This window comes from Culex pipiens, chromosome 3 (assembly GCF_016801865.2).
Source record: "Culex pipiens pallens isolate TS chromosome 3, TS_CPP_V2, whole genome shotgun sequence".
In the NCBI taxonomy this organism is placed as follows: domain Eukaryota; kingdom Metazoa; phylum Arthropoda; class Insecta; order Diptera; family Culicidae; genus Culex; species Culex pipiens.
The window spans coordinates 2,398,843-2,426,805 of record NC_068939.1 but is presented as its reverse complement, the minus strand read 5'-3'; the positions used below and the strand labels follow the sequence as shown (position 1 = coordinate 2,426,805).

Here is a 27,963-nt window from a genome sequence, read left to right as displayed (position 1 = left end):
TTTAGGAAAAAAAAACAAATTTAGTATTTTTCATCAAAAGCAATTCTCTGAGATTTCGGTCATTCGATTTTTTTTTTGCATTTTTTGATCCGGCTAAAACTTTTTTGGTGCCTTTGGTATGCCCAAAGAAGCCGTTTATTCATTAGTTCGTTCATATAATTTTCCGTACAAATTTGGCAGCTGGCCATACAAAAATGATATGTGAAAATTCAAAAATCTGTATCTTTTGATGGAATTTTCTGATCGATTTGGTGTCTTCGGTAAAGTTGTAGGTATGGATATGTACTACACTGAAAAAAAATGATACACGGTAAAAAAAAATTTGGTGATTTTTAATTTCACTTCTTGTCACTAAAACTTGATTTGCAAAAAAACACTATTTTTATTTTTTTTTATTTTTTGATATGTTTTAGAGGACATAAAATGCCAACTTTTCAGAAATTTCCAGAATGGGCAAAAAATCTTTGACCGAGTTATGATTTTTTGAATCAATACAGATTTTTTCAAAATCTCGAAATATTGGTCGCAAAATTTTTTCAACTTCATTTGTCGATGTAAAATTGAATTTGCAATCAAAAAGTACTGTAGTGAATTTTTGATAAAGTGCACCGTTTTCAAGTTATAGCCATTTTTAGGTAACTTTTTTGAAAAAAAGTCGCAGTTTTTCATTTTCTAAAATTGGTGCCCATGTTTGCCCACCTTTGGAAAAAATATTTTTGAAAAACTGAGAAAATTCTCTATATTTTGCTTTTTCGGACTTTGTTGATACGACCCATTGTTGCTGAGATATTGCCATGCAAAGGTTAAAAAACAGGAAAATTGATTTTTTCTAAGTCTCACCCAAACAACCCACCATTTTCTAATGTCGATATCTCAGCAACTTTAGGTCTGATTTACAATGTTAAAAGTTGAAACATTCGTGAAATTTTCCGATCTTTTCGAAAAAAATACTTTCAAAAATTTAAAATCAAGACTAACATTTCAAATGGGCGTAATATTGAATGTTTGGCCCGTTTGAAATGTTAGTCTTGATTTTAAATTTTTGAAAATATTTTTTTCGAAAAGATCGGAAAATTTCACGAATGTTTCATCTTTTAACATTGTATATCGGACCTATAGTTGCTGAGATATCGACATTAGAAAATGGTGGGTTGTTTGGGTGAGACTTAGAAAACATCAATTTTCCTGTTTTTTAACCTTTGCATGGCAATATCTCAGCAACTATGGGTCGTATCAACAAAGTCCGAAAAAGCAAAATATATAAAATTTTCTCAGCTTTTCAAAAATATTTTTTTCAAAGGTTGGCAAACATGGGCACCAATTTTAGAAAATGAAAAACTGCGACTTTTTTCAAAAAAGTTACCTAAAAATGGCTATAACTTGAAAACGGTGCACTTTATCAAAAATTCAGTACAGTACTTTTTGATTGCAAATTCAATTTTACATCGACAAACGAAGTTGAAAATTTTTTGCGACCAATATTTCGATTTTTTGAAAAAATCTGTATTGATTCAAAAAATCATAACTCGGTCAAAGATTTTTTGCCCATTCTGGAAATATCTGAAAAATTGGCATTTTATGTCCTCTAAAACACATCAAAAAATAAAAAAAAATCAAAATAGTGTTTTTTTTGCAAATCAAGTTTCAGTGACAAAAAGTGAAATTAAAAATCACCAAAAATTTTTTTACCGTGTATCATTTTTTTTCAGTGTAGTCCATATCCATACCTACAACTTTGCCGAAGACACCAAATCGATCAGAAAATTCCATCAAAAGATACAGATTTTTGAATTTTCACATATCATTTTTGTAAGGACAGCTGCCAAATTTGTATGGAAAATTATATGGACAAACTAATGATGCAAAATGGCTTCTTTGGGCATACCAAAGGCACCAAAAAAGTTTCAGCCGGATAAAAAAATACAAAAATTAAAATTAAAGAAAAAAGACCGATTCCGTAGAGAACTGCTCCACTACAACTTGATTTGCAAAAAGACATTTTTTTATTTTTTTTTTTCATTTTCTGATATGTTTTAAAGGACATCAAATTCCAACTTTTCAGAAAATTCCAGAATGGGCAAAAAATATTTGACCGAGTTAAATTTTGATAAAGTGCACCGTTTTCAAGATATAGCCATTTTCAAGTTACCCTTTTTTAAAAAAATCGCAGTTATTCATTTTTTCAAAATAGTGTTTAATTTTTTAACATTGAAAATCGGACCATTATTTGCTGAGACATCGGCATTAGAAAATGGAGGATTGTTTGGGTTAGACTTAAAAAAATCAATTTTTCTGTTTCGTTTTCTTCAAGCCGCTGTTTCTCAGCAATCAGATGTCCAATCTTCAATGTTTCTTAGACAAGTTTATAGCAAATTTTCTAAATGAAAAAAAAAAATAAAATCAAGAAATGGTCACTGATGGTCACTATTTTTAAATATCTAGAATCTGCAAATATTTCGATGAAATCGATTTTTGTGTGGCTATATCTTTTAAACGGGGCTCTTTATCAGCAAATCTTTGAAGTACTTTTTGTATGCAAATTAAAATTTGAATAACAAAAATTAGGTGAAAAGCAATGTTATGTATGAAATTTGGATTTTTTTCTCCAAAAATCCCTTTTTTAAATTAGAACTCGGCGGCAAAATTCTTGACTTCTCTATGGCTCAAAAGTTGCGGGTCTCGAATTATTCTTGGTATATACCTTCAACAAGACGCAAGACACCAATGATCAGAAAATTCCTTCAAAGTAACAGATTTTCAAATATATACCTACCATTTTTGTATGGACAGCTGCCAAAATTGTATGGCGACTTGTATGAGTGAATCAATAACACAAAATTATTTCTTGGGTCAAAGTTTAAGCCAAATCAAAAAATACATAAAAGCAAAATTATTGAAATCGGCCGATTTCGTATAGAATTACTAATGTGCTAAACCGCAAAAAGTTTTTTTTTTCGCCAAATTTATTTTTTTCGTCAAATTTTACATTTTTTGAAAATTAATGCTTGCATATCAACTGTACGGGTATATAATGCTTTTTACATTTTTTTTAAATTGAAATGATGAAATTTTGGCTTGTAATTTCAAACAAATTTTGGCTTGTAATTTCAAAAAAAAAATATTTTGGAATCTAGTCAGGGGGTATCCTGATATCGATATTTTTATTGTCACCGTAACGTGCAATTAACAGAAAACGATTTAAAAAGCATTTTTCTGCGTTGACAGTTATTTTTAGCATCACTCTTCACTCTTGATTTGGATTATGCACAAGCTATTTTAGAGATTGCTGTATACGGGAAAAATCTGAAATAACAAATAATTTCATTTCAAAACATCTGATTTTATAATAATCCTGAAACAAAATGTGGGGTTATATGTTTATGTGAATTTGTGTAAAATTGATTTAGAATTACTGATTTAGATTAATAAATTTAATAATGTCGTCTTGAAACGCAATTTTTCAAATAGAATTTTTCTGCAAACATCCACCTTGCAACCCACCGTCAACTATTTCCCCGTTCGTTTTCGGAAGCTGTGCTACCCCAAGATGAACGGATTATGTGTGTGTCTGTAAGCAGATATACTCCAGGAACAACAACAAAACCTCCCGTACCTTCCGTACAGCCCACCTCGGGAACGGTGCTGGAGCGAGAAATAATAAGAACACACTGGAGACAGATTAGATCGCGAATCAAAGCGTATCTGCGGCGGTGGCACCACTGGAGTGGGGGTGCGCTGAGGTTGGGTTTATAGCATTCTGGGGGAAAACGAGCTTTTTCGAGAACCTACATGTCACGCAGATCGTCGTTTAAGGTTGGGCTAGGAAGTCGCAAGGAATTGTCATTGAAATGGCATTGGCGGGGCCCTGACGTCGGATCGTCGGATGTGAATCTAATTGCCAGATGTGCGTGCGGGAGTGTGTGTTTGCTGAATAGCATATTCCCAATTATGGATTTTCGTCGTCTTGGTACGTGATTGAAAGCAATCAGTGGGGAAGAATCGCTTGTCGAATTGGATATTTAATAGGATTAAATTGATTACAAGTTTATAGCACTTGGAATGGACTCATGTACGAGTGTTTTAAGAAGTATTCGTCAAGGCCTAATGAACGTGCATAATGGATTCTCTCGATTGATGGGAATGGGTAGTTTATGTTATGTTCCATCCAATTTATTTTGTGAAAGGGATCAGCTTGTGATCCTGATGGAATGAACCGATTTTTCTGCAAAGTCATCACCAAGCAACATAAAAATGCTTTTATGTAATATCATATCGGTGGAAATGCTCGATAAATATTCTTCTTCTGATGTTCTACCATTTTTCCAGTTCAATCTGCAAACATTATACACACAATTTTGCCATTGGTTCCTGTGGCCTCGTGCAAATCACAAACCGAGAGAGTTCGCTCGCCTTATCAATTTAATGTCATCTTTATGACGACGTACAAACAAGTTCTTATTTTTATCGCCGCATCGCAGTTTTCCTTTTAAAAATTTGTCTCACAGCACGCGACCGTGTGGTTCTTTTGCTATGGCATCGGCGATGGGGTTGGGGTGTGGTGGGAGAGTTGATAAGTGCCAATTTGCACTTGTGATCCCTTTTTGCCACAGTCCACAGTCCTTTTCCAAATGGTATCGGAGCAGAGGACAAACGCTGGTCGCCCGAGAGGGTATCCACTTTGAACCCATCAATGTCTCAGCGGGGTGGCCCGAACAAAGGTCTTTGGATTTTTGTTTCATTTATAAACAGTTTTGGAAATGGTATCATTTCGTTTGAATTGCTGCAAAAAAGGTCAATCGGAAGTCTGTCCTCTCATTTCTTACGCTGAACACCAGTTTAGCATATTGGGGCTGAAATATGAGACCAAGTTAAGGAAATGGAAGTCATTTGAAGACGATAAAGCTACATTACCGCAACAGAAAATCATGAAGTTGAGAAAAGTTAAGCTGTTGTATACTAACTTTACTTCGTTTACAAAATTTAAACATTTTTGCGATTCAAAAACCAAACGATTACACTGCCAATCAAAACAAAACCCAGACATGGTCCCTACGCGTAAGGCGCATTTGCGGAAATAGACTGCTTACCGCCCATTCTGCGAAATTTTGATGAGCTTAACTTTGCGAGTTCACGATGTTATTATTTGGTCCGGGCGCTGCGAGTTTGATTGAGTTGTGACGTGCCCGCGGAAAATAGCTTACATTTATTTCCTGTTTTTGCTGGCTGCCTGCGTTTTCTTTGATAAGCTCGCCGCGCTGTTGTCGCAAAAACTTGGCCAAACCGTCCACGTGGTGCCCCCGCCCGGCTCCCCGGGAGTTCCTCCTAATATGGCATTTGTAAGGGCCCACGGGAAAAGCAATAAGCGGTTGTCAGATTTGCTGTACACATGTTGGCGCAAAGAAGAAAAAAAATGAGAGAGGGGAAGAATGTCAAATTTCGAAGGAAATCAGTCATCTGCGCGCACTGAGCTCGTGACTTTGATTGGGCAAATTTTCCGCTCAATGGAAATTGGCAAGTTTTCGCTGGTGGCGGCGGACGCGGTGAACTGTGGGAAATTTGTGATTTTCCACTGAATTTGAATAGCGCAGAAGGTTGGAAATTTAAATCTTTTGTGGCTAGCTTTCTTTGCGAATTTTGGGACAGTGTGAATGCTATTTTTTTGGTGGTCAAAGTTTAAATTATTTGATAAGATTTTCTATTTCCTGCGATAATTATCGATTTCGTATTTCTTCCTTTTTTACCATTAATAATGTTTCTCTTAACGAGGAAAGTCAAATTTGGATTCATTTTGAGTATAAGTCACGAAGCATTTGAAAACGTTAATCCCGGTTATTTTGAATTGGAATTAGGATTCAAACAAAGAATTTGAACAAAAAACGACTACTTTATACAAAACAAAACTTTTACATAACAGTGCCATCCCGTTTTTTTGCAACACGATTTTTTTAGACATTTCTGGTTGCTACAAATTAACGTCTATTTTGAAATTGTTTTAGATTAGTTTTCGATCGACAATTTGGAAGAAAAATGAAGTAAGTCTCATTCATCAGTCATTTTGATGAGAGGAAATGTGACGAAAAGTCGTGTTGCCAAAAATGGGATGACACTGAATTTGGAAGAAAAAAACTCACGCACAAACTAAATTGTTTAGTAATAAAATTATTTGTTATTTTCGATTTTTGCACAAAAGACCTGAGATTGGATATTTGTTTTTTTTTTGGGTGACTTTGAAACTTAGAAATATTTAATATACATTTCATATAACCCCAAAACATTTAAAAACACATTGAAGTACCATTTGTATTTAATGATTTTGAGTTGCTAACAACACAATTAAAATGTATTGATTTGAATTATAAAATGTTTGGTGTATGTTTATTTCTATTTGCGTAATCCATAAAAGACATAATTTGTGGATGACGTTTACGCAGTTTTACCACGAATGAAAAAAAAATAGGTTTCACCACATTTAATGTTGAAAGTACCACTTTTCAGGATAAAATTAAGAAAATTGATATAAAAAGTAGTAAACAAACATCATCAAATTTAACACCTTTCAAAAAAAAAGCAAAGCAATCCACTTTAACGACCCCCGGGTCTTTTGTGGTCTCTGTTGCAAGTTTCTGCTCATTTCTAGGCGTCCGAAGGTTATGTGTGGTGAGTCACTCAAAACCTCTTTTACGCAAATGGACCTACGTTTTACTTCCCCATCCGATAGAAGGCCAGGAGGATAAGGCGGGAATTGAACCCGCGCCCCATAGCAACTTAGGGATCGGCAGCCGAAGCCGCTAACCACCGCGCCAAGAGGCCCTCCTTTCAAATAAACACAAAATAAACACCTTTTGTAAATATAACATGATTTTCCTGATTAGGAATTCTCCCAGCATTTTTTTTTGTTTTTATGGATTTAGATGAAATTTTCGATGACCAAAGTCTCCATCAGGGATGGAATAATCGCAAAAAAATCAATTTCGCTTGCGAACTTTCTTCACCCGCGAAAGAGAGAGGAGGCAAATCACGGAAATGATATTCGCTCCCGAACTTCTCCAAGAAAATCAATCTGCTGATGATTTTTTGTGAATTTCCTTATCAGCACCACTTAAAAGTATTTATTTCAGTTTGTTTACACACATTGCCCATCTACAAAATGTGACAGGTCGTTTTTCGACGTGTGACGTTACACTTGCAAGTGTTGTATTGAAAAAGATATTCCACCGAATAATCAAGATGATGATTTTTTTAGATTCCTTTTACCGATCTTTCGTGCGCGAGAGAGAAGAGCCATACTCCCTTCGGATTTTTTCTCTTGATGAACGTCCAATGATTTTCTTTTGATGATGATTATTCCATCGCTGGTCTCCATACAAAAAACATTTCAAAAATCTGAGAACGGTATCTCTGATCATTTGGTGTCCTCGGCAAGGATTTTTTTTTACATTTCTCGTTTTTGAATTCGTTTTAGATGCAAAAATGCCGTATTTTTAGCTAATTCACAAGTAGGTTAAAACTCATTAGCTTGTGATTTTTCATAAAAATCATGATTTTCGAGAACTGTGGATAAAAAGTATTTTTTTTACTTTATTTTTGGATTCAAATTTGCAATAGAAAAGTTTCGATTTCAGGAAAAAATAGGTTTTCTTTACATAATAAACGTTGAATTTTTCAGTGACGATAACTCATCAAATATGCCACCGATTTTAATATGTCAAAAAGTGAAACTATCGTGAAATTTGCCGGTCTCCGAAAAAAAAATCAAAATGAACATTAAAAAATTAGTCTTTTGAGACTTTTTAAATGCAAAGGTTATTTTTGTTTTTAAATGAAATTTTTCCATTTTGCAATGTTCTTGAAGCAAATTTATTGGAAATTTTCCATCTATTAATACACAGTTTTTTGTTTTTTAAAAATTGGCAACAACGCGAATTAAGTTTTGGTCAACTTGTGTCATTATAGCTCAAAAGGTTATTTTTTTTTCATTCAAATCATATCTAAAATTTTTCGCAATACATTTTTTTTTGTGAAAAGTTGAATTTAAGAAAGGCCCAGTTAAAAAAATAATTAAACTGAAATATCTAGAGTTTTTTTATAAAGTCCTTAATCATATAAAGGAGGAGTGGCCGTGGCTGACTGGTTACGGTGTTCGCTTTGTAAGCGCATGGTTCTGGGTTCGATTCCCATCTGCTCCCAACGAGAAAGTTAAGAACACATAAATTTTAAATGATGAATATGAACGAAAAATCAAAGTCGCTCGAGGCGGGGTTCGATCCTCCGTCCTTTGGAGGCCATGACGACTTGGTGAGCGTGGAATGGGATTTGGAATACTGTTACAGAGAGCGAGTTGTGGCGCTATAACCACGGCAAATAGTGTCCAGGGCATTCGTGGAAATACAATGTCCCATCCCAGTAGGTCCAGGAGTAACAAACCTTCTTAGCATGGTGCTCCCAACGAATACAACCAAAATCTCGAAGCGTATGGTGGTGTGTCCCCACGCTTCTTCCTCCCCTGTCGATTCAGAATTGTGTTGTTGTTCGAACACTCAGTGCTCAAACTCAACCCAATTACGAGTAATCTCTGCGATACGGCTTTACGCAGTAGGCCTGGCCGGTTTAACGCTTCCCTGACAGACGGACCGGGCCGACAACGGCCCGAAAACCACCCGACGGCTCGACAAAACGGCCCGAATTCCGACGGTTTGTCCGACGGAATTCGGGCCCTTTTCGTGCGTATATGCAACACTTTGTCCGACGATCGTCGAAATCGACGTTTGAGAAAATCGACGTTGACGGGCCGTTGTCGGGCCGATTTCGGGCGACTTTGTTATTTAGATTGTCCTGCCATTGTCGGTTCCTCTCGTTTCGGATTTTTTGGTTAATTTGATGCAAATAAAAGAGATTCCGTTAGCAAACATGCACATTTTATTATTCACTAAATATTTATCGTCCACTTTTTGATGCCAGGCTCAGAACTCGTCTTAGCTTCATTCTTCTTGGCCGTTGTTGATCTCTTGTGGCAAGATCAGCATTTTTCTCATCATCTGAAATCAAAGTTTGATATGCAAAAATAGTAACACACCGCAATTTAAATATACCTCATTCATTTGTTTGTCTCGTTGGTTTCGTCATGCTGCTGAATCTGGAACAAAATTTCTTATTACAAAAGAAAAAATTAACACAAGTTTTTCACTTTAAACTTTTCTGGATGGACTAAAAAACTGATTTGTCATCAAATTGCGTGGCCTACTCGTACCAACACGAACTGCAGATGTCACCTTTGACATTCGATCAAATGCACGACAAACGCTCGAAAATGGCAGGACACAATCGACATCGAGAGATAACGCCTAGAATCGCACGACCGCCGGACTTCAGTCCAACAGGGTTGTGATGTTTCAATGCATTTCTAACGCAATGGCGCACTACAACTGTTAATAAATAACAAGAAGAGTGCTAGGCGTAATCTTACCTAAGGCACTCTCCAGAATCCCTTCGAAAGATTGGCTGCGCTAGGGTCTGATTAGATTAGATTAGATTAGATAGAGTCCTATAACCATATGAAAGACAATACACAGAAAAAAAAATCATGGTAATATTACATCTGGGAAGGGGTACATCTTTTATGTCAGAAAAAAGGTGTAATTTTACCTCTGGAAATGCTTAATTTTACCACTTTTCTGGTGTAATGTCACTTTTTCAGTCTAAATTGAGGTAAAATTATATCATAAAAGAAGTAATATTCAACCTTCCAAAATTAAAGCTTCCAAATTTACACAATTTTTTTCTGTGTAGCTTATAGGTTCTTTTCAACAAAAAATCTAGGTATGACGAGCTCCTCGTAGGGACCATCCATAAACCACGTGGACACTTTTTTTTGAAATCCGTGGACATACAAATAAAATCTATTTAGTATGGAGCTTGAACAATCGCCAAACCTCATCCCCCAATCTAAGTGTTACTTTGGATGGTACATTTCTGACTAGAATGCCTCATACCAACAACTTTGCCGAAGACACCAAATGATCAGAAATCCGTTCTCATGATGCAGATTTTTGAATATTTAAATCCATCTGTGGACGAACTTATGATGCGAAATGTCTAATTTGGTCTTACAAAGTTCACTCTAAGTATCTTCCAAATCAAAAAACAAAATTTAATCGTTGTCCGAAGTCTCAAAGGATAGCACTTGTAATTTGAAAAAAAAACCTTTAATTTTAAAATATTTGTTTTTAGAATCTGGAGCATTCTCATGAGACTCATATTTTCCATTACCACTTTCCTAGATTCTAAAATAAAATATGAATCAAATCCCACTATTCCCTCGCAGCGTCAACGACGAAATGGTGATGTGTAAGGTGATCAGTCACTCGGCACCTGCCTCAACCGTCTTGCTCGTGGCCTTGCTCCTTCCATGGCACGGATGCTGTGTAACTTTCAGCGGGAAAATGAAGGGGGGCAAGCAGCATATAAAAGCCTTTTTGTTTCCTGCTGTTTTCTCCCGTCAATCAAGTGGGGGGGGGGGGGGGGATCTCCCAGCCAGCAAGGCAGGGTATTGAGTTGAACGAAATATTGTCGAAGAATTTACATATGACTGATTGTCGTAATCGGATATCGTATATCAAAGTCAGTGATTTTTCCTTTTGTTTTTCCGGCGCTTTTCAACAAAAAGACGCGCTAAGCTGCTTTTGTCTGTCCTTGTGAGATCGTCAAACCGTGCGTTGAGCGTTCGCAGAATAAAATTTCTTAATTTGGACGATTTTTAAATGGGGCTGGAAAATGAATTGCGTCACGTGGGCTCGGTGATTAGCCTGTGACTCATGAGGTACGATCAATTCTGAAAGCTTCCTGGCACTTGACTGCAATGATAGATTGGAGCCTGTGATTGACGGGCCTTTTTGCCTTGGAAAGAGACGTTAATTGAGCCGTTTAAAATCAAGTGCAGAGCTGTGTGGGGCTCTTTTGAGATAAAAGCAGGCTGAAAATGGATGTTAAGGGTAAAAGGCTCTTTTTGTTTTGTGATTTTTTTTTTGAAAAACGATTTATCCTTTTTATTCTGTAGACCCTTCGATCAATAATGATGATGCTGACACTTTCCTCTCGCTTCCATAATTAACTTTTTGTTCAACGGCGAAAATTGCTTATTACTTTATCACTTTATCCTTTTGTATTCGGTTTTTTGTGTGGTGGGCCAGTGCGTAAAACGTTTCGCAATAAAACTTTTTGAATCAAATTTTTTCATCTTTTACAGCGTGGCACTTTTTTTTTTGGGGGGAGCGATACTTTCCCCATTTAAAAGGAACAGCAAATAACGAGACAAAAAAGTTTCGCAACGTGTTGAAAAGTAGGGCAATGATGTTACGCTTGAACGTGGATTACAGCGAGTGAGAGGAAAATGTTATTTATGGACTTTTTGAAAATTGCGTTGAATTAGATTAGTTAATTGATGTTTAGTACACTTTTCGTTTCCTCATAGCTTTTACAAAAAAAAAAAAAAAAAAAAACAAATTCTAAGTTTAATTCATGAAAATGTACGAGAAATTTAGAATAATTCTCAGTTTCTGCTTTCACGTTAATTTCTTCATCAAGAAGCACGGTAGCAAGAAGCCTAAAGCTACCCTGAACCATAAGCCACCCAGACCAAGAGCTCTATTTACCGTGATGTTTCACTTTGAAATGGGTATTGCTACATTAGGCACCAGCCAGAGCCGGAGGATCCTCGGAAAAAAGGTCGACCCCGGCAAAAGGAGAAGGATTTCGCGAGTAAATTCCGAGTAGTACGCGGCAGTACTACATTTCGCGGGAAAAGGGCGCAAAAAGCACACCATGCTACCAAGCCACTTTTCGGTGGTTATAATTAGACAAATTATGCATTCATTAGCACCACACCGCCGGACCGCCGCTGCTCTGTTGAACGGAAGAAACATCTCGGGTCTTCCCTGCCCTAGAAGAGGTGTCGGGTTGGTCTTATTTTGAATACTGCGGTGGAATTGCTCAGCTGTGAAAGTTTAACAGTTATATTCGGGTGCTACTGTTGCTACCTCTGCTTTTGAGCACCCAAAAAGGTCCACTGATTAAGTAGGTTGTCTTGAAGATGGAGACGGATGGGGCTTTGTATTAGCATAAAGCTTGGAGGGGACAGGCATATCCGGGGAGGTGCCAGAAAGGTGACAAAATAAATACGGTTAATGGAAATTTATTCTTAACATTTTCGTCTGCTTAAAGCAGAGCACAGGTGCTTACTTATTTTAAAGAGGAATTTTGTTACCCTGGTGGTATTCGAGCAGACATTGGGCCTTCATTTCAAGATGGGTCCATACTCTCTTTTTCCACCCCTAACAATGGTGAAATCCCACAAAGTATACTAATAAAAATAGGCAAAGTTAGATTACAAAAGTGAAGAAATTGCACCGTAATTCCACCTGTGATATCCTTATGAAGATTAATTGCTAGTCATTATGCCTGGCAAAAGAATGCCGACTGGGGCATGTTTCTGAGGAGAGAGGGAAAGAGCCCCCTAAGAAAGTGAAGAAATTCCGATTAGCCAAACAGAGAGCACCAGTCGGGTGAAGGTGTGTGTATTTTCGGTGAAAGATTGCGGTCGGTCTCTGGGGGTGCAAAACGGTTGAATGAATTGGGCCAATTCCCCCGAGCACACGTGTCTCATTTTTCTAGCCTGAAGGGGGGGGGGGGGGGGAGGGAGAGAAGGTTCCCTTTTCAATTTGCTTTGAGTACCACACCACATGTGAGGAGATGAGAGGGCAAGAGCTTCGACGACTTTCGGGCTGCCGGTGAAAAATTAGTCGGTATGTCTGGGTTGATGTTCACGCAATCGATCAGCTGAGAAGGAGTGAGGGGTGGGTTGGGGGACCTTTCACCACGTGGGAATTTAGTTGGTTGCCGTTGTGTTGATAGATTTCGTAACAGCCTGATTGAATAATGTCTGCTTTGATTCTTTTCAGTATAGTTTTACCCCAATTTATTTTAACCTTAAACACATTCTTTTCTTTATGATTTCAGGCATGTGTACTTGCTATCTCCCTCATTTTGGTTGTAGCCCTCGGATGGCACTATACTGGAGGTCCGGGAGAAGTGTTTTCAATGGCTAATAAACACGATCGCATCGAATTGCTAAAGTAAGTATGACGGATGTTCAACAGATTTCGTTCAGCCTAATCAGAGTTCTAGAAGGGATCCAATCTAAAATATAGAACTTAATAAAAAATTGAGTATTTAACAAAAAAAAAAAAAACCCTAAAAACGTGAAAAACCATACCAAATTTCGCTTTGTTTGATACTCATGTTGCAAATTATAAAAATTTGAGTATTTTCGAAAAATACGGTATTTAGTGATGATTTGAGTATTTTATTCCAAAAACTCTTAAATAGTGAAAATGTATGCAAAATTTTAAATCGTTTGATACCCATATTGCAAATTAAAAAAAAATAGTACTTTCAAAATTAAAATAGGGTATTTTTTGAAAATTTGAGTAATTAAAAAAAAAAAAATCTAAAACAGCGAAAATGCATGCAAATTTTGAACTCGTTTGATACTCATATCGCAAATTATTAAAATTTGAGTACTTGAAAATATTTTTTTTGAATTTGAGTATTTTATCAAAAACTCAGAAATAGTGAAATACATCCAAAATTTCAAATCTTTTGATATTTATGTTGCAAATAATGAAATTTTGAGAATTTTCGAAAAATACGGTATTTTGTGAAAATTTTAGTATTTTATTCCAAAAACTCTCAAATAATAAAAATGCATCGAAAATTTAAAATGGTTTGATACCCATATTGTAAATTATGATAATTTGAGTACATTCAAAATATACGGTATTTAAAAAAAATAGTATTTAACAAAAAAAAAAACACTCTAAAACAGTAAAAATTCATGCAAAATTTGAAATTTTTCGATACCCAAATTGCAAATTATGAAAATTTTAGTACTTTCTGATAAAATACGGTATTTGTGAAAATTAAAGTATTTTATTCCAAAAACTCTCAAATTGTGAAAATGCATGCAAAATTTCAAATCTTTTGTTGCCCATGTTGCAATTTATAAAAAATGAGTTTTTAAAAAAAAACGGTATTTTGTGAAAATTTTAAACTCTAATAAAAAGAAAAAGTATACCAAATTTCGCTTCATTGATACCCATGTCACAAATTATGATAATTTGAGTATTTTCGAAAAATTACGCTTTTTCGTGAAAGTTTTAGTACTTTCGAAAAATACGGTATTACCAAATAAGCTTACCAAATTTCGCTTCGTTTGATACCTATATTGCCAATTATGAAAATTTTAGTATTTTTTTTAAATAGTGCATTTTGTGATTTTTTAAAAGTGTTTATGCTTTGAAACTTACTACATTATGAAAAAATATATTCTTAGTGAATGCATTGAAAATTTAACATGACATTAAATGATTAAGTCAATTTAAGAACCGATATTGCTATCGTTAGACGATAATATTATCGACGATAATTCTATCGATTAACAACCGTGGTAGACACAAAATGACAAACTTTTGAGTTTTTAATTATAAATTTTAAAATGGTCCAAAATGGGTCATAGGGTTAGACATTTTAGGGAAAAATATTTGTTGAAAACAATGCTATTTTGTTTTTTTCCGAAAATTTGGAACCACCATTTTAAAATATCGAGTTTGTATTTTTTTTTATGGAATCGCTGTGTGTATTTTCAGATTTTTTTTTAAATCACGAATATAATTAGGAAAACTTTGCAAAGTTTGTTTGATTTCGACCCAAAAAAATTAAAAAACTTGAACTAAAATTATGTAAAAATATGAAAAACTAGATAGCTACATAGCAATGATAAGTAATCAAAAACAAACAGAAATTAAATAAGATTTATGCAAATTAAAAAAAACAAAAATGATTCATGGACATTTTAAAACAAGAGAAGTAATGTTTTTCGTAGAACAAAAGTTGCTCAAAATAACCTCCTAATTACGGTAAAAATATAATTTCGAAAAAAAAAAAAAGTGAAAAAGTAAAGTAAATTTTATAAGGCTGTTTTTACTGCTTTTGAGACTTATCAAGAATTTTAATATCAGAAAATTTAACAAAATAATAAATAAGTAGAAATTATATTAAGCAAACAGTATTTCACATTGTCAAACCGTGACCGAAAGACCAACTTGCGCCAATTCAAGTGCCATGTCATTCCAAGCCAGGACTGGTGACCTCGTTAAGTCTGCGAATGAATTCTTCCATTCACGACAAGCTTGCCAAATGGTATGGTATCTTTCGACGTGACTCAACGCGGTCCGCGGTTTAATTATTGAAACAATGAAATTTTAATGCCGTCTCGAGTTGTTCTGGCAGGAAACTAAAATTATCATTTCGCCATCGTCAGGCCAAAAGTTGGGCCACTCGAAGAACTGTTTTTTTATGGTGCTTTTCCATGAAATTTTGCGCGAACCTTTGGCTGCGCTCGAAGGTGACTTCTCCTCGTAAAGAAAGTTTATAGCTGTTGTTTTTTTTTCGTTCTTTCGAGGAATTCTAATGGAGAAAGTGTTTTGTGGCGATTTTCGCTTGAAGTTATTAAGACAAGATTTTTGTGAATAAGATTGACGTTTGGCTATTGAGTTACGGTACACAATTTTGGGCTGTTGGGCGTCAAGTTATTCAATTACTAACAATGTTTTCTGTTTTCTTTTCATTTCATTGAACCAACTGAACGCAAACGATAAACTGTTTGCCCCCACGCGTCGTGTCCTTTGGCAATGGGTTTGGTCGACCACGTTGCCGGCATTTCATCGTCATCATCGCCGAAAAACAACTCCGTGCTGTGATTGGCCCGGTTGATCGGTGTGTGACTCAACGACAATCTACCGCATGACTATTCAATCGATGTCGGGATGTTTTCCACGAATTTCGCGTCACCGTTTTTTCTTCGCCTAATGCTAATTCATCGCCACCCACACTCACTCACACACACATACACACGTGGTCTGATCCGGCGGTGGCGCATAAATTTCGAATCTGGATCACTGTCAACTGTGACGTGTCCTTTTTCGAACCGAAATCAACGACAACAACAACAACAATAAAACGTGGCTCCACTGATGCTGATGTACAACATGACAATCTACGCCGCCCCCTCTCCCCCCTCGGTTCCAAAAACAGCACCGATGTCAACCCCACCACCCGCCACAGCGTGTACTCGGTCATCATTGGGGGCTTCTTCTATTGGACGTCGCTGTTTTGCACAAATCAAGCATCGGTTCAGAAATGTATGTCATTAAAATCGCTCAATAAGGCAAAAAAGGCCATTTATTTCGCGATACTCGGTAAGTTCCAACTTTTACTCTGTTCGCGCTGATAAACTGCGGGAATGGTGGCGGAGCTTCACACTCGATTTGAACGTGTGCTGGTGGTCATAATTTTGGTGTTCTTTTGATGGAAATTGCTTGAACATTGTAAAGATTGCACAGTTTCGTTAAGGTATGATAGATTTGGGCTCCTTTAACACGGTACAATCGATAAAATTGACTTTAGTGAATTTCCAGCTAATAAAAAAAATTGTAAATGCTATGCTATGCTATGCTATGCTATGGAATAATTTTAAGCAACCATGCGCACCCCCTTATTGTTGCTGCTCCCATAGATAAACAGGTGCAGGGTTGCTTTGCTCATACCACTTATACCTCAAATTTACAATTTTATTTATTGGCCGGAAACCAACTATAATTCAATTCTGTTGATTGGAACGTATTCAGGGAGCCCAAATCTATCATACCTTGACGAAACTGAAGCGACTTCAAAAACGTAGAGTTTTGTTATTACTCAAATTTACGAATGATTTACATCTAATATGAGAAGTCCTCAATTGTTGCTTGACGTTAAATTTCTATACTACAGAGAAGACCAAAATTACGACTTTAAATTTGCAAACAATATTAACCCTCCCATAGTGCAGCAGCGTTTTTCACCCAACTCAATATGTGATCCATCTCCTGCCATGTTCGAAACTTTTACTGCCATAGTTTTTCGATTTGTTATACCAGCAGTTGTGCGTAGAGTTCCATGCAGGACCCCCCTTTTTTTTGCTCCACGCCAAACCACTTTTTCGTTCATCATTCATACACTCGTGCACGTACCGCTTTTTTCCTACCCTACCGCACTAGCCAGCAATTTGTTTGCGAGAGATAATTAAATGTTTGCGCAATTTGTTACTCTAGAGAAGGTTGTTATTTTTCCGCCAACTGAACACGGGCACTGATTTCTGCTTGACTTGCTGGCGAAATGACTATATTCGATTCGTTTGCTTTTTTTACTCTTTCTCGATTTCGGATTTTAATCGAAAAACTCCACAGGATTGGTGCTGGTGTTTCTGTTCAATTTCTACACCGGGTTGATGACTTTTGCCCACTACGCCGAATGTGACCCGCTGCGGTCGGGACAGATCTCCGAGAAGGACCAGCTGGTGCCGTTCTACGTGATGGACGTTTTCGGCCACATCAAGTTCGTAACCGGAATCTTCGTGGCGGGGATTTTCGCCGCAAGCTTGGGGTAAGTGTGAATGACTTGTTGCATTTTCTAGTATTAACCTTCCTGGGATGTTAAGAAAAACTTACGTTAAAGGTGTTAAGGGGTCTATATGACCCCGGAATTGAAAATGCTGCCAAAAATCCATTTTGCAACCGATTTTCGTTCTTTTGGACGCAAATGAAAGGTATGGATGTCTAGAAAAGCACCTGTGCTATGCGGACCCGATTTGGCCACTTTGGTTCCTGGGAATCGATTCCAAAGGAACAAATTTTCCGGCAAACCGGCTCTCATAAGTTTTATTAGATTTAGCTATGGATTATTGCATAATAAACTATAAATAATCTCTAAAAATACGAGTCATACGCTCCGGAACAGGTTGCATGCCATTTGGATCATATCTGGCCACTCTGGAACCGGTTCCGGATACCCTGGAAGTGGCCAGATAGCTATTTTGGTAAAAGCCTGGTCCAATTGGTTTTATGCTGATTCCAGCGTGCATGGCATGTAATTACATGAAGTTTGATATGCCGCACGTTAGGTTTTTACCAAAATAGCCATTTGGCCACTTTCAAGGTATCCGGAACCGGTTCCGGAGTGGCCAGATATGGTCCAATTGGCTTTTTGCTGGTTCCAGTGTCCATGGCATGTAATTCCATGAAGTTTGATATGTCGCACGATAGGCTTTTACCAAAATAGCAATCTGGCCACTTCCAGGGTATCCGGAACCGGTTCCAGAGTGGCCAGATATGGTCCAATTGTCTTTTTGCTGGTTCCAGTGTCCATGGCATGTAATTCCATGAAGTTTGATATGTCGCACGATAGGCTTTTACCAAAATAGTAATCTGGCCACTTCCATAAAGTGCCTAATAGAAAGTGGAGACAAGGCACTCAAAATGCAATGCCACTCACAGCTGGTCACTCAAATTTTACCAAGCGTTTAAATGGAAGGTGTTCATATTTTGACAAATCCTATTGACGAAGTAAAGATTGTAAGCACCTTATGTGTAAGATCTTGGAGGTGCTCAATTTTTTGACAGAAAATCGCTGGGTTCTCAGTTACTCGTGTCCCCACTTTCTATTAGGCACTTTACACTTCCAGGGTGTCTGGAACCGGTCCCAGAGTGGCCAGAATAGATCCAATTGTCTTTTTGCTGGTTCCAGTGTCCATGGCATGTAATTCCATGAAGTTTGATATGTCGCACGATAGGCTTTTACCAAAATAGCTATCTGGCCACTTCCAGGGTATCCGGAACCGGTTCCAGAGTGGCCAGATATGATCCAAATGGCATGCAACCTGTTCCGGAGCGTATGACTCGTATTTTTAGAGATTATTTATAGTTTATTATGCAATAATCCATAGCTAAATCTAATAAAACTTATGAGAGCCGGTTTGCCGGAAAATTTGTTCCTTTGGAATCGATTCCCAGGAACCAAAGTGGCCAAATCTGGTCCGCATAGCACAGGTGCTTTTCTAGACATCCATACCTTTCATTTGCGTCCAAAAGAACGAAAATCGGTTGCAAAATTGATTTTTGCCAGCTTTTTTAATTCCGGGGTCATATAGACCCCTTAACACCTTTAACGTAAGTTTTTTTGTAGCACCCTTTCTAGGTGGCGCTGGAGGTTGCTTCCGGTTGCAAAATGTTTATTATTTTACAAAGTTAGGAAAAGTCAGAAAGTTTCAAGTCTGTAAGTAAGAATGAATAAAAGTTACAGCACATTTTATAAGCCGTCTGGGTCATATAGACCCTAACACCTTAGGAAGGTTAAAAAAAATCGACAAAGAATTCGATGTTATTAACCAACATTAAACCGCTGGACTAAATTAATACCAAGTGACCATGGCACTTTTTATTTGCATAATTGATTTAATTCTCCCTGCAATAAAATTTGCGAATCAACCACATGGTTCATGACCATAGTGGCTGCAAACATTTCAGTCGATTTAGTGTGGTTCACTGATGTAAACAAAATCAAGCACAATTTTCAAAAAAAATTCAAAAAAATATTTCAAAATTTTTATGAGATAATCAACTACGTTTTTGAAAATCGACTTTTCTTTGTATTTTTTTTTTCATTTGGATTAGACATTGTCTATGCATTTCATTTGTAACAAGAAGCCTTTGGCAAAGTTATAGAAATATAATCCATGTATCTTTTTTTTTAAGTCCTAATCATAATATAAACCAAGCCTAAGACACCAAATCGATCAGACAATCCCTTAACAATCCCATGTAGAAAATCACAAAAATTTATATTTCAGAATATTTGTTAAATCCACTCAAAAGATGATTAGTAATCACTCCTGAAAGTTTCATGAAGATATTTCATGATTAAACTGAGTAAGAGACGATTCCAGCTCAAAATTTTGCCATGCGCAAAGCGGACTGTCAAACTTTGTTGCCGTTTTTCTTTAAACCCCGAGTTGATTTACGGGTGCCACGATATCTCGAGATGGGATGGACCAAATTGGCTGAAATTTGAGGTGAATAATCTCAAGATGTATCTCGTGTGTATGACGAAGCCAAATTTTTAAAATTTGCTTTTTAAAAAATACAAAAATCAAAAACTAACGTTTTTTTATATGAAAACACAAAAATATTTTTAACTTTTTATTAAATATTTTTTTTGAAAATCGGGCTTCGTCATGCACACGGAATCGGTTTGACGAGTTTTCACCAAAATTTTGAGCCGATTTGGTCAAAGCAGTGCACAGTGGGAAAAAAGGGCCCAAAAAATTACCGCAACATGATTTCGCGCAAACCATCGATTGCTATACACCAAAAGCTTCGTTTTTGCACCAGAAACAATAATCCGATGAAAAATCGCACTGCACGGACCGGTGGCCGGAGTACAGGCCACCGGAAGATCCGGATTTTTGGAAAAAGTCTCAGATTTATCCAATTGTGAACTGATTAGCTTTCTTCTACCATGAATAGTCATGCAAAACAATCCTAGAATAATATTAAATACCATAGGACCCTTCGGAACCGGTTCCACCGATCTCCGGTGGCCACATCCGGAACCGCATTAGGAAACAATGTTAACCAGTCATGCGACGTATCAAACTTCTTGATTTTGGATGGGGACATGAATTATACACTCCTCTTTTAAAAACATGAAGTTTGATATGTCGCAAGAGTGGTTTCAGGAATTTGCCAAATATGATCTTCGGATGTGACCACCGGAGAACCTGGGAACCGGTCACCGGAGGTAAAAATACATTTTAAGGATACTCTCCATCCAAAATTAAGAAGTTTGATACGTCGCATGACTAGTTTACGCTGTTTCCAAATGCAGTTCCGGATGAGGCCACCGGAGATCGGTGGAACCGGTTCCGATGGGTCATATGGTATTTAATATTATTCTAGGATTGTTTTCCATGAATATTCATGGTAGAAGAAAGCTAATCAGTTCACAATTGGATAAATCTGTCAATTTTTCCAAAAATCCGGATCTTCCGGTGGCCTGTACTCCGGCCACCGGTCCGTGCAGTGCGATTTTTCATCGGATTATTGTTCCTGGTGCAAAAACGAAACTTTTGGTGTATAGCAATCGATGGTTTGCGCAAAAACATGTTGCGGTAATTTTTTGGGTCCTTTTTTCCCACTGTGCAGTGTTGTGATATCGTGGCACCCGTTTTTTGAAACTGCTAAATTGAAATTGCTATATCTCGGCAATGGTGCAACCAAATGTCTTCAAATTTCTTTTGTTAGCAGGTGAAAATGTATATTTTAATGCTCTGAAAAAGGAATTTAAAAAAAGTTGAAATGTGTGCTCATACTAACCTTTGACTTTTTTGCCGATATACATGTATGTAACCCCTTAACAAAATACAGATTTTCGAAATCGGTCCAGACTCGATTATACGAAGTTTGGTTATCCGAAGGTTTGTATAAGACTTCGGATAATCGAATCATTAATTTTTTTCGTATTTTTTTGTTTTCTTACTATTATTATCAAATTCGAGTTCTGCGACCCCATTTTTTTTAATTTGAATATTTGATTACCTCTGAAATTAAAAAAAAACATATCAATGTGTTATCACCGCCATTTTAAATAACATCCTAAATAAGATAACGAAAAACGTTTTTTGTTCCTGATTCGAATATCCGAAGGGAAATTATTCGAGGCCTTCGGATAATTGAGTCCCCCTTTGAATGAAAATTCCTCAAAACCGTATGGAGACTTATTAAAAACTAATTGTGCAAAAGTTTGGACGACGTTCCAAATATTCCAATATTCCAAATATAAAAACGAACATTTTTTCAATTGAAAAATGGCTATCTGTGATAGTGAAGTTAAAAAAAACGCTAAATTTCCCATGAAATCACATTGCTCTTGAATTTCAAACAAGTGAGTATTAGAAAATGCTAAAAGTTTCAAAACAATTTTTAATTGAATTTTAGGAAAATTATTTTTTTCTAAACTTTTGGTACGCTATCGTGCGGAAAGTCTTTTAAATCTTAAAAAAAAAACTCAGCGAGTTTCCTAATTCCATAATATACCCTTCTTATTTATATCTTCAAATCATTAAATTTTTAAACTTCAGATCATAGACAAACAAGGGTGAATCTTTATGAATTTCATAATTCTTTTAAAACAATAACGTATATCTTATCTAGATTAAAACAACTATGATCAAAATAGTTGGGAAATACATAGTTCATAGAAGAAAGTGTTTTATTCTGGGACATGGCCGAGCAATTTGGAAAAAGGAGCTTTTTGAATAAAAAATATATATATACATCAATTCCCCACGAAAACAGCATGGAAAAAAACAAAAGTGCTCGGATCGGGCTCAACATTTTTCTGAGGGTTCCCTGGCCGAAATAATTGGACCCGTATTTTTTTGTTTGGCCATTAGGGTGACCTACGCCGTGTTAGGGTGGTCCGAAAAATGGCAATTTTCGTCGATTTTCGCAAAAACCACTTTTTTCAAAAAATCATATCTCCGCGCCATTTCATCCGATTTTAGCTGTCCTAGACGCAAAAGAAAGGTGATTAGTTTGGCTATTTGGGAAAAATAGTAAGAAGTTTCGAAAATCTAGCTTAACATTTGAAAAGGTCATATGAAAACTTAAAATGCTGTTTTGAAGGTCTCGGGACCAAAGAGCCTATGTCTGAAAATATTTTTATCGGATTCCTCGGAAAATTTCACATAACATATCAAAAAATGGTGAAGTTATGTTTTCGATACTCTGAGATACGATTTTTTGAAAATAAAAACTGTGTTTTTCGACGCGCCACGCGCAAAAATTGGAAAATGACGAAAACGGGAAAAAATCGACTTTTTTCACTAAAACTGCGATAACTTTAAAATTTCAGCGATGACTACTAAAATTTTCGTAATTAAAAGACGCAACTTTTGGTACCCTAACATGTATAGGTCATCGCTAAAATCTTAAAGTTATCGCAGTTTTAGTGAAAAAAGTCGATTTTTCCCCGTTTTCGTCATTTTCCAATTTTTGCGCGTGGCGCGTCGAAAAACACAGTTTTTATTTTAAAAAAAATCGTATCTCAGAGTATCGAAAACATAACTTCACCATTTTTTGATATGTTATGTGAAATTTTCCGAGGAATCCGATAAAAATATTTTCAGACATAGGCTCTTTGGTCCCGAGACCTTCAAATCAGCATTTTAAGTTTTCATATGACCTTTTCAAATGTTAAGCTAGATTTTTGAAACTTCTTACTATTTTTCTCAAATAGCCAAACTAATCACCTTTCTTTTGCGTATAGGACAGCTAAAATCGGATGAAATGGCGCGGAGATATGATTTTTTGAAAAAAGTGGTTTTTGCGAAAATCGACGAAAATGGCCATTTTTCAGACCACCCTAACACGGCGTAGGTCACCCTAATGGTCAAACAAAAAAATACGGGTCTAATTATTTCGGCCAGGGAACCCCCAGAAAAATTTTGAGCCCGATCGGAGAACTTTTTTTTCGAATCATGCTGTTTTCGTGGGGAATTGCTGTATATATACAGCAATTCCCCACGAAAATAACATGGAAAAAAACAAAAGTGCTCGGACAGGACTCAAATTTGTTTGAACCTCGAAATTTCTCAGGGTCTTATTTTACCAAAGAGATATTAAATGCTCTTTTAAAACATAATTCCGATAGCCGAATTGTGAACCACACTAACCTACAATTATTTCGTTTTACATTTTAACGAGCATTCGATAGGATTCTGCCGCCCAGAAAAATCCAACCAGTAATAACATTTTAATCGATGTTGAATAATCGGAAATTTCAATCCCGAAGTTGATTTAATTAATTCGAGGGCTATTTATGTGCAAAAGTGGAGCTGGCGTTCCGAGGTCGGGCCAGGTTTGTTTTAATTAACCGCAAATTTGGAACCGGCCTCAACGGTGGAGGGTTCAATTTAGCGTGCGTAGGTCGAAATTAAATTTATCACTTGGAAAATTCCGCCGTAATTGCGATGGAGATGAAAATTTTCTAAATCACACACTCGTAAAACCTACGCTAATTACGACGCTGTAAAAGCTGTCGAACCGGAGAGCCGCGTCCGGATCGATTCGGTTTCAATTAATTTTGATCGAAAAATACCTCCCTTCGTTACAGGGGAACAGATGCGTGCTCAATTTACTGCGTTGAATGCGGATTTCCCGGAGGAAAATTGCGCGGAAAATGAGGCATTGCGCGAGGGGCTGGATGAAATATTTCATTTAATTGGATTTAGTGTGAGCATTCCATACGCGGTTGACACTTTCCTGTGCACATGTCATTATCTGTGGATTTTCCGAGGGTGGGAGAGAACTGTTGATCCACTTGAGTACTGGGTTTCCGGTATTTTCTTGATTGTGAAAATTTCGTGTTTATTTATATGTCTAGTGTGACACGGAGAGTAAAAGTTCATAATATTCTTCTTGAAAACAACCTTGTTTTTTTTTTCTCAGAATAATTCAATGTTGAACTTTTAAAAGATTTCAAATTGTTGTTTACATTTAGAAATTCGGTACTTTCAGTTATCAAAACTTCATTTTAAACGCATTGAACTGATGGGGTCGTCCAAGCAGGAGATTGATTAATTTATTTTCCGGTTGATGCGTGTACCGATCCGCCGGAAATTGTGGTTGCGCGGTTGTCCTTTCCGTAGCGTGAAAATTCCACACCGCATCGGGTTCCCTCGTCCTTTCCCCCTTTCCTAAAACGATCGGTTTGATTAGGTTTTAATTAATTCATATTATCCGTCGCAGCGTGTGAATGGCGAACGAAGCGGTTACACCCATTCATCCAGAAGGGGACAATCTGGCACAGCTTTTCAATATTGTTCGAGTGGGTGGTTGATTGTTAGTGATGAAAGTTTTAAATTATTAATTTTCCCCGTGCCAATGGCAAGTAATCAAACTGATCTGCGTGCAACCATAGAGAGATTGGGTGATTAGTAGTGTGCGGTGATAATCTGTGTCAATACCTGCAGGATGCTGCTTTGAGTAATGGTTGCTGTGGGTTTGGGGGATGGTGAGGGTTGTCAATTTTAGGTTCTGGAGAGATTATTAATTTTGCGGTTACGGCCCGCACGTTGTGGTTGCACATGTAATCAGCATTATGAAGCAATCGTTGTTGAAATTGCTGTTTGAAGAGTGCTTTTCAATTTATTAACTAATTAAATAGATCACAAATTTGCTTTGTGTGAAGTCTGCTGAAAACATAATTCTAATATTTGTTTGAAAACCCGTAAAATTTCAATTTTTCCTGATAGTGAAAAAACGGATTCTCCAGCTGCAATCGTCTTATTACACCAACAGCCACCAACTTCCCCCCGCATGAAAAGCCAATCGGGCCAAATCTGTTTCTAACTTTGATCATCACTCACCGTATTGACGACAGTCCCCACTGATTCGCCGTTCGTTTTCATCGAACTCCGGGCGATAATCACCTCATTAAATCACTCGAGCTTGCCACCCATCTTTGCACCCCAGGTGGTAGCCAGTTATAATCCTCTGCTCTCCAGATTGGCCTGGGCTGGCATCCTTCAAAGTGATCATCATCATCATCATCATCATCGTTACGACGTTAAAGCTAGGTGAAAGTTTCACCCCGAGGCCCACCTCAAAGAGAGGGTGGTCCCACCAGAAGTTGATATAAAGGGAAAGGTGCGTTTCGTTGCGTTGAAGTTTTCCCCTCAGCTAAGCTGAATCACTTTGTGAGGAATTGATTCAACAATAATCACTTTAAGCCATTTATCTCGCTATTGAATTTTTAACGTATTGTTTCGATACTTTCTTCTGACTCAAAACTTCTGAAATTAAATATTAAAAAATAGAAAAATCAACTGGTCCACATCCTTCAACCCCTTTTTCCCCCCTCAAAAGCTAAACTTTCTGGATCCACCGCCACCGCCGCCGGAAATTGAAGACAGATAAAGCTATCAACTTCCACCGAAGCCGCAACTTTTCCATTGATGACTTATTCATCAACTTTGGCATCATACCCGGCGGGACACCGCAAGTATCGTTGGAAGCGATGCGCGTCATTCGATAGGAAAACGGGAAGTGCCCTTCTCCGGTGTCAACGAGAGGCTCAGTGCGTTTAATGATTTTATCCCACACTCCTCCTGGGCTTGAAATGTCTTCATGGCAACGAGAGTGGAAGGTAAAAGTTTGATAACTTTTTAATAGACACGATTAATCAGTTTTATGGCTAATTCATAAAACTCAGGCCCCCCGCATATTGTTGCGCCTCTCGAAGAGGGCTGGTGCGCTTTTGCTTGATCCTAGAAGGTGATAGAATGCAGATTGGAGCTTTAGAAGAGTGAAATATGTGGTTATAAAAAACAGAGCCAACGAAAAAATCGTTAAATGGCATCGATTTCTTGGGATGGGCCCAAATTGCAGCTTAATTTTGTTGGTGAAATGATTCGAGAAACAAAGATAGGTTAATAGAGCGAGCCTACGTCAAATCAGCAGGATGCTTCAATTTGGCTCATAATTGGCTAGAAGTATTGAAATAGGGTGGTTCAAAAATATGCATTTTGGACGATTTTCGCAAATACAATTTTTTTTCTCACTTTTGAGAATATTTGAATTTAGGGGAAATTCTCGTATGTTTGGCAGGTTAAGCACTCGCTCCTAACTCCATCCAATTTGCTGATTTTCACTGTTGAAACAATCTAATTTTGCAAAATTTTTGATAGAAACTTGCTTTGCTCACTTCTTATTGAGCTTTTTATCACTCTATTTCAGATGAACACGCTTTTAATTAGCTTTAATTGAATGTCAAAGTTCTGACCTGCCAACATTAGAGGCACGCTGGAATTAGGTGCTGTTCCCCTAAGTAGCGCTCCGCGCCGACCAAACCGTGAGAAAATTTTAAATATTGACCAATGTTGCTAATATTTGGTCCAGAATCCTAAAAAAACTCAAGTTACAATATTCATCTTGTTGAGAAAGGTTTTGAAAAAAAGTCCCATATTCTGCACACCCTAATGATCACTCATGTATCATATTTAAAAAATCGAACTTTATCAAAACTTCTATAAAGTATCTATCGCTTGCAAATTCGATTTAACATAAAAACTGTCGCCTTAAAAATTGGGTAAGATTCCTTTTTATCTATAAAAAAAGACATGTTTTATGATTCAAAAGTAGCTTGGCTTTGTTCTCTAAAACCGGGGTGACCAAAGTATGGCCCGCGGACCAAACGTGGCCCGCGAGGTGATTTTTTGTGGCCCGCGGACTCATTTTAAATGATCACGTGTAGAGTGATTTTATACTTTTTCAAAATTGAGGTTGATTTTAAAATGTCTTATGAAATTTTTTTTTTATATTTTTTTAATAACAACTAATGATTAATCAATGTTTGGATCCTCATTTTAGGACAGAAATATTATGTCCAAAAATCTTAATAATTAAAACAATTTCACACGTTTCAATGTGAGTGAAACTGTCATAAAACTTTTATCAAACATTATTGGAAATATTTATAAAACGTTCAAATTTGACTAAGTTAAAAATCTGTAATAATTGCAAAAAAATATAAGTATCATATATTTATTTGAAAATCATAATGACCCTGGCTCTGGCTCTCAATGATTTTTCATAAGTCGCACGTAATTAAAGATAAAATTACGCCGTTACATAAATGGTGCAGATAACATGTCATCATTTGAAATATAAAAACAAAACTTTAAAAGTTGTAATGAAAACTCAAGTACATTGAGCTAATTTTTTTTAAATACCTAAAGCAATAAAAACAATAATACCGACAACCGACCAACAACTGCCATTTCGTGTTTTCTATTATTTACAATTAACGAAAATGTTGAATAAACAGAAATAAAAAAATATAGATGTACTGTCTCGTTTTTTAAAATTAAAATTACGTAATTTCATTTTTTAAATAACCTTTTTAGTAAATTTGGCCCTCAAGCTCATTTGAGCTTCAAATTTGGCCCGGCCTCCAAAAACATTGAGCACCCCTGCA

General features: G+C 36.7%; 1 protein-coding gene across 2 annotated transcripts in view; it reads left to right on the top strand.

The window, feature by feature from the left end:
- LOC120423001 (sodium-coupled monocarboxylate transporter 2) overlaps positions 1–27,963 on the top strand; it is a 126,910-nt gene that overhangs the window by 13,900 nt on the left and 85,047 nt on the right. For both annotated transcript variants that reach the window (XM_052711005.1, XM_052711003.1), the window contains exons 5-7: positions 13,012–13,127; positions 16,147–16,310; positions 17,337–17,532. In XM_052711005.1, the coding sequence (XP_052566965.1) occupies positions 13,012–13,127; positions 16,147–16,310; positions 17,337–17,532 (476 nt within the window). The remainder of the gene's footprint in view (positions 1–13,011; positions 13,128–16,146; positions 16,311–17,336; positions 17,533–27,963) is intronic.